The 7,117-nt window shown below is 45.1% G+C and overlaps 1 protein-coding gene across 2 annotated transcripts; it reads left to right on the top strand.

Moving 5' to 3' along the window:
- The first annotated feature begins 62 nt into the window (after positions 1 to 62).
- ING4 (inhibitor of growth family, member 4) lies at positions 63 to 4,410 on the top strand. 2 transcript variants are annotated; one of them, XM_010295670.1, is made up of 8 exons: positions 63 to 175; positions 1,176 to 1,247; positions 1,466 to 1,632; positions 1,804 to 1,918; positions 2,234 to 2,342; positions 2,677 to 2,824; positions 3,212 to 3,273; positions 3,495 to 4,410. In XM_010295670.1, the coding sequence occupies exons 1-8, from the start codon at positions 169 to 171 to the stop codon at positions 3,532 to 3,534; spliced, it is 720 nt and encodes a 239-aa protein (XP_010293972.1). In that variant the 5' UTR covers positions 63 to 168; the 3' UTR covers positions 3,535 to 4,410. The 2 variants fall into 2 exon arrangements, with proteins under 2 accessions (XP_010293972.1, XP_010293971.1); XM_010295669.1 differs by lacking the exon at positions 63 to 175 and having other exon boundaries at positions 1,154 to 1,247.
- The last annotated feature ends 2,707 nt before the right edge of the window (positions 4,411 to 7,117 follow it).

Genomic DNA, 7,117 nt, shown 5'->3' with positions numbered 1-7,117 from the left:
CTGCTCGTGGCTGTTCTTCAGAGACAGTGTAGTACTTGTTAAAACCTGCATCTTGCATACAGACCTTCCCTGCTGGCTGATTGCTTTTCAGGGAAGTGTCTCTGCTGTAGAAACATGTGGCAGTGAAAATAGAGACTGCTGCCAGGACCAATGTATTAGACAGTTTTGATGATGGGTAGATACACCTTCATTTACACTCCCTATGAGTTGGAGAGTGGGTTCAGGAAGCAGACATGCTTATATTGTGCTTCTGAAGAGCTTTTCCCCACACCTTTTGTTTTTTTAACCCACAAGAGAGGTTTGGGTTTGCTTTTTTTTTTTAATTAGATGTAAAGGTGCCAATAATCAAGCTTGGACTTCAGGTTAATGCAGTGACAGTAGATCTCAGTTTGATCAGACAGTCATGGAAAAATGAGAATTGTTTGTATCAGCTTTGTCAGTTGAGCATGTGGTGATGCCTAGGGGGTGAGTAGCATAGTGCATTGAAAATTAATTGACTATCAACTTCACATTGCTCATTCAGAGCCCTACAAATATTTATTATTCACATGCATAGCATTCTTTCAGGTGTTGGACAGACCACACTGAGATTACGGTACAGAGGGCAGAACAAGGAACACATGACAGGGGGTTAAGACTGCTGTTCACTGCTCCCTGTCCTATCTCAGGCTTGCTCTTTGGCTCTACACAGTGTCTCCTGTCCCCTATACGTAAAATGGATGCACTAAACCGGACTCACATTTCTGTGAATTAGCATTTGATCAACTTTAATTTTTACATGCTTGTATAGAAATAACTAAATGGCATTATTTAGCAGCTGTTGTACTATATTTTTCATTATTGAATGGAGTTTTTGGATGGATATGTTCTATTATAATGATTGACTTCATTACAAATTTTCATTTTCTGCTTTCTTAATGTAGGCCTTTCTGCATGGCAGCAGTTTTCTGTTCACTAGTATGTGTTATAGAACTATGCTTCTGGATGAAATTTATCATGTTTTTATAGTCTGTCTCCTTTGGAGTTGGCAACGAATGGAAGCATGCTAATGTGCACCAGGAAAGGGCATTGGGAATCGCTGGAGTGGTGTATGTGTTGTTATCAGTTAGCTTTGTTCCTGCCTTGGCATTGTGGACAGGAACCTGACTTCTCCATGTGTCCTCCTTTCCCTGCAGGTATTGAGAACCTGCCATTTGAATTGCAGAGAAACTTCCAGCTCATGCGAGATCTGGATCAGAGGACGGAAGGTGAGAATTAGAGATGGTTTTGTTGACAAGCAGGAAGTAAGTAAAGGAAGGAAGTAAAAGCTTGTCCAGCTTTTCTTTCCTTCGCCTTTATCAGAGGAATCTCGGGGCAGGGGAGGAACCCTACAGCTGCTCTGATCCTTCAGTCTCTCTTAATGGAGGGTACTGTAGTGCCTGTGTATGTATGTGTATTTATGCACTTAATGGTAAACTTGTTTCAGACCTCAAGTCGGAGATCGATAAGCTGGCCACGGAGTATATCAGCAATGCACGGACTTTGTCTTCAGACGAAAAACTGGGGCTTCTCAAGCAAATCCAGGAGGCCTATGGGAAATGCAAGGAGTTTGGGGATGACAAGGTTCAGCTGGCTATGCAGACCTATGAGATGGTATGAAGGGAAGTGTCTAGTGCTTATCATATGGAAGGCTGGAAGGCCCTGATCTCTCTTAGGCCCTAACCACTCTTGCTTCTCAGCTCCTAGTGCAAGCCCCATGCCCTCTCCTCTTGGCCCTCTTGGGCTCTGTTCCGTGGTAACTCCTGGTCACTGTTATCGTTGCAGGTTGATAAGCACATCCGGCGACTGGACACAGACCTCGCTCGCTTTGAAGCAGACCTGAAGGAGAAGCAGATAGAGTCGAGTGACTATGACAGTTCTTCCAGCAAGGGCAAGAAGAGTGAGTACCACCACTGGGCTGCAGATTGATACAGGAAGGCAGCCAAGTGACTATGGAAGTGGTGGGGATGAAGGCAGGCACTGGAGTGGTACAGATCAAAGACTGTTACGCTGGAAACTGAAGGACAGGTAAAAAGATGGTGACCTGGGCTCTTCTTGTGTGAGCATATTCAAGGCTGCTAGATAAAATTAAGATGGGGTGCATGGCCCAAAGCCAATGTACACTCCAAAGTACTTTAGTGCTGGAGAGGTTGTTACTGTCAGGTGTCTATTTTGATGGCGTGGCAGATGCAACACCTTTTTCTCTCATTACCAGAGGGCCGAGCCCAAAAAGAGAAGAAAGCTGCCCGTGCTCGCTCTAAAGGGAAGAACTCTGATGAGGAGGCACCAAAAACTGCCCAAAAGAAATTGAAGCTTGTCCGCACGTAAGTGTTCAAGAGATTTACGGGAATGAGGAGCGCTGCTACAAATGGGACCAAGGGAGGCCTAGCCAGACTTTCCTGCGGAAGGCCTGATCCCCACCCAGACTAGACAGTGTGTCCCCCTGCCCCCTCTTGGGAAGGAAGAGGGAGGAGACCTTTTAATTCTTTCAGGGGAGTGTGGCATGAAGGGGAAAGCAGGTCACTTCAGCAGAGTTGGGTGTATATGCTTAAAAAAAAGAGAAATGGCTGTCTCTGCCAAACAAGGGCATTGTCTTGGGAGACATGAAGGGACTCAAAGCCAGTTATTTTGCTGACCTACTTTATTCCTGTCCTGCAGTAGCACAGAGTATGGGATGCCTTCAGTCACCTTTGGAAATGTGCACCCTTCAGATGTACTGGATATGCCCGTGGACCCCAATGAGCCTACTTACTGCCTCTGCCACCAGGTCTCCTATGGGGAGATGATTGGCTGTGACAACCCAGATGTAAGAGCCTGCACTTGATGGAAATGGTAGAGAGTCTTGCATGGAAGGTCTTGTCCTGCTTGGGTGGGGTCTGATACAGCAAGCAGTGACAAGAGGGCTTATCTCTGGTAGTTTGGAAGGGCAGAGGGGTGGCTTGCCACGACCTCTTAAGTGCCTCTTTCTTCAAGGTTTTCCTTAAAATGACTGGTTGTTTCCTTGCCCCCACACTTAGCAAGGGAGAAGGGGAGTTCTTGCTAACAATGTGTAGGTTGGGTGTAAGTCTTCATTCCCTGATTGCTGCTAGGGATTTAGGAGTTTGTGATCAAGTGTTGGGAAACTCAGGTAGCCCAGAAGGAATGATTTAAAAAAAAAACCTGTTCTTTAACTGACTGCTTTCCATCCCAACAGTGTTCCATTGAATGGTTTCATTTTGCCTGTGTGGGTCTGACAACAAAACCAAGAGGAAAATGGTGAGTGAACGAGCAACCTGGAGGGCCCATTGGTCTTTGGAGAGGGGAGGTCCTGGGTAGCAGAAGGGAGAGTACTGTATATACACTCTGAGAAGACCTCTTAAAAAGGAAAATTTGAATTAAGGCTTTGTCAGGGACCTTGGAAAAGGTTCTTTGGGACTGTGTGTTCGAGGTTCATGTCTTGCCCTAAATGTTGACTTTTTTACTTTCCTTTCTACCAGGTTCTGCCCTCGCTGTTCCCAGGAGAGGAAGAAGAAGTAAAATCCTGCAAGCCCTCACTACTGCTGCAGGAGCTCTCTTCCCCCTGCCAGGGCCTCGTCCCAGCTCCCCCAGCCCTTGGGGCCTTGGCTGGGGGGCAGTCTTGCCCTGTTTGTGGTTTGGGCCATCCCTGGAATGGTGTGTACCCTCACAGCGGTTCCTGTGTGTTCTGTATCCCTGGTTGCTTCTGAATCCCTAAGGGAGGCCCTCTCTGTGTACTATTCCAAACAGGTCTCTGAACCTCAAAGGGAATGAATGAGGGCACCAGGGTAGCCACCAGATTCCCAGGGATTCAGGTAGCCCCTGATTTCCTTGGCTTTCCTTCAGCCTCCTCAGAGTTCATTGCCTACTCTCTGCTTAGAGAACAAGGCTATGGGATGGGGGAAGGAAAGGAGGTAAGTCTTCAGCATTTTAGGTCTTTGATTTTCCTGGATCTTTTTCAGGAGAGAGGGAGTAACCAGCCCACTTCTTAATCTAGTGGGCCGGTTGAGAGACTGAAAACCTAATGTACTCCCGATCTTTAACCATTCCACTACTGGCATTGAGCAGCCTCTCTTACTGGGGAGAGGAGGAGGAAGGAGGAGTGTTTAGAGCTAGCTTTGTCTCTCTTACTCCTGGGGTAAACCTGCTGGTCTGGGAAGCACATTGTATGAAAGAGGAAGAATTTCTGACCACATGGGGAGAAATGGCTTGATCTAGCCTGTCTTCTGGCTCCAAAATTCTCCCTTCCTTTTGTGCAGTGGGGCTTCTCCATTATGTTGATGATGGGAAGTCTGGGGATTCAGATCCCACTTGTATAATATGGAATTAAATAAAGTTCATTGAAACAGGTCTTCTGTTTGCCTTGCTGTCACCTCTGAAGTAATCTGTAGCAATTGGTCTCTTTAGTTACTCTTTCTCTCCCAGCTCTGCTTTTATTCTAAATGATGAATGTGGTATAGCTTTTTCATGTAACAATCCTGAACAATGTTAATAAGTGACATTCTGCCTAAGTCAGGCTTGAAAATATACCTAATATACTGGCAAAAGGTTACTAAGCTTTTTAGTGGCTATGAAAATATCTGTCCTGACAAGAGGGTGGACACTTACATTTTTATTGGATTGCTTCATCAGTTGTCCTCTCTCAAATGAGGAGAGGTGGAGGTTATAGAAGGCCAACCCTTGCTGTAGCTGTTGAGCAGCACAGCTGAAAAAATAAGCCATCAGGACAAACCACATGCATCTGAGAATGTAGACAGGTTTTGCAGATGTCCTGATAACTTGCTCCCCAGTGGGTCACTTTCACCTTGGATCACCTTGTTACAAGAAACTCCAGCTGCTATTACTAAGATAATGTTAGGCTCCAAAACAATTACTGAAGACATGTCTCTCTTTGTAGTGTCTGCAGGTAACTGTGAGATGATCCATCCTGAAGCTGCCCTTTATCTGTTCTATTGGCATGGCCTGGAGATTGATGAGCTTGAATGTCATCTTCCTGCTTGTTCTCTGCTATTCAGGAGGGCTTAAGCTTTTCACTTGCAACATGAAATGTTTTCCTCACATAGATAACTTGTATGAGGATCAATAGAGCATTTTTGTTCTTTTAGTCATGAAGCCAAAACTCTTCTAAGGATTTGCTATTAAAACCATTCAGAGGACTGTGTAGGTGGAGAGCAATGCTACTCTCACCTTGTAATTGTACAGGGACCTATCAAAGCCATCAGCTCAGAAGCTGGTGTTAAGTCTTCCATTCAGGCCAGTTAGCTTTGAGTCAGACTTTGCTTCTGCTTCAAGATGGGTTGCTCAGGTTCCCATTTTGCACAGAAAAAAATAGACGCAAGTTCTTACCCAGACTATGGCTCATCTGGTTTGTGGTACCACTGCCACAGTCTGGATCTCAAGCCTCAGATGGTCTTAAACCATTTTCCCGGGGCTTCCCTCCTTAAACAGAGAGGAAGTAAATCCTGGAAGATGTTGGTTGTGTGTATGGTACAGTCTTCACAACAGGAGACTCTGTGCCATCATCCTGTGGGTGAGAAGGCTGTGTGGAAGGAGAACAAAATTCTTCAGCTGGGGTTTATCCAGGTGTCAGCTGGGTGCTTATCTAACAGAACAAAGGGAGGATATGGTCTGAACTTGAAAATGGGCTTTGGGCAAGTGCAAGGGTGACAAAGGGATGCAAACACTCCTCTATGTGGTTTGGGTTTGATGGGGTAGGACACTGGATTGTAATGGCCACCATTAGCAGCGAGCTCTCTAGGAACTGTGGGCTAGAGGTGCTTGAAGTGGTGGTGCTGTAATGAAGCCACTGCTGATGAAGGATAATAAGTAGTTTACAAATGCATGTGGTGTAACATGAAAGCAGTGTGAGCAGGCAGGGGTGTGTTGCATGCCAAACCAGGAAGCAAGATGGCCTGTTGTTCAGGTGCTGCCTACGGTGCAGGAGTAACTGTTCAGGGTAGCTCTGGTTTGGGAACAAGTCTCAGGTCTTCTGCAGCCAGTGTAGGATGCTGAGAGCGGGAGGTAGACCAGAATACTGCTGTTTTCAAGGTAAAGCTTGGGCTCAGGGTTACCATTTTGCTCCTTGGGATGCTGAGATTTGGAACATCCTGATGACTTTTAATGTGAAACACATGAGCAACACCTAGGCTGGGTTCTGATTCGGTGCCAGGAAATGATGGGGAGTGCTAGGTGGGAAGCTGCCACTTACCTGCCACTTAGTCCCTGTCCTGCTGCTGTCTCCCATTCTCCTTCTGTCCGATGAAGGGGCATTTCAGCCATCAGCGTGTACACTCAGGGAACATTGGCTGCAGCTAAGAGAATGCTCTGACTTACATGAAAAGGGAATTGAGACAAAAATGTGCATGAAAACCAAGAATTTTTAAATGGCTTACAAGTATAAGTGCAAATGAAAGGACATTAAAAACTCACCTTGGAAGAGAGGGAATAAGGGCAGTAACTGCAATATTTAATCACTAAAGTGGGGAAACAAAAGTATCAATAGAAGCTAGAAATTACAAAGTACAAAAATTAAGCCAGTAGGAACAAAGCTTATAAGTGACAAGGCTAGAAACGTAAGCAGGTTTTTTTAGAATCCCTTTTGTTTTTTATATAATTGAACATGGCACATGTCCATTACCAACTGTAGATAGCAGAATTGTTTGTAATGAGAGGAGGGGGAAGTGTTCTGTAAATATTTATTCTGTGTTGGTGCTGGTGTCATATGGGGATGATGTACTTCCTAGGCAAACAGTAAGGAGGATTTTAAATAGCATCTATTGGGGCGAAGGCATTTTTGATCAGCAGTCTTCAGTAAATGGTGTTTGTTGTCTGGTGAAAGCCACCTGAAGGTGTCTGTGGTCTGCTTACTGTCAGTCTCTGGACTGCTAGGGAAAGCCTGCAAGGCTGGAAAAGAGCCAGCTCTGTGCTGGTCCTTAAGGATGTCAAGAAGGTTGCTGTAGCAGTCCAGATGTGAAATACTGAAACAGCAGATAAGTAAATTGCTTCTTTTTAAAACAAGCAAGAAATCCACATCAACAAAATAAAATCAGTTTGACTGGAAGTAGCAAAAAGTTCACTCAAAAATTACTCTTTTTTTTTTTTTTTT

This window comes from Phaethon lepturus, unplaced genomic scaffold (assembly GCF_000687285.1).
Source record: "Phaethon lepturus isolate BGI_N335 unplaced genomic scaffold, ASM68728v1 C14050662, whole genome shotgun sequence".
NCBI lineage: Eukaryota > Metazoa > Chordata > Aves > Phaethontiformes > Phaethontidae > Phaethon > Phaethon lepturus.
This window is presented reverse-complemented; position numbering and strand designations above follow the sequence as displayed.

Bases quoted from the DNA above. Each gene is read 5' to 3' on its own strand.
- ING4 (XM_010295669.1), top strand. From the start codon at position 1,154: ATGTGTCCTCCTTTCCCTGCAGGTATTGAGAACCTGCCATTTGAATTG. The intron at 1,248-1,465 runs GTGAGAATTAGA...AACTTGTTTCAG, and splicing joins TCTGGATCAGAGGACGGAAG to ACCTCAAGTCGGAGATCGAT. The intron at 3,274-3,494 runs GTGAGTGAACGA...CCTTTCTACCAG, and splicing joins ACAAAACCAAGAGGAAAATG to GTTCTGCCCTCGCTGTTCCC.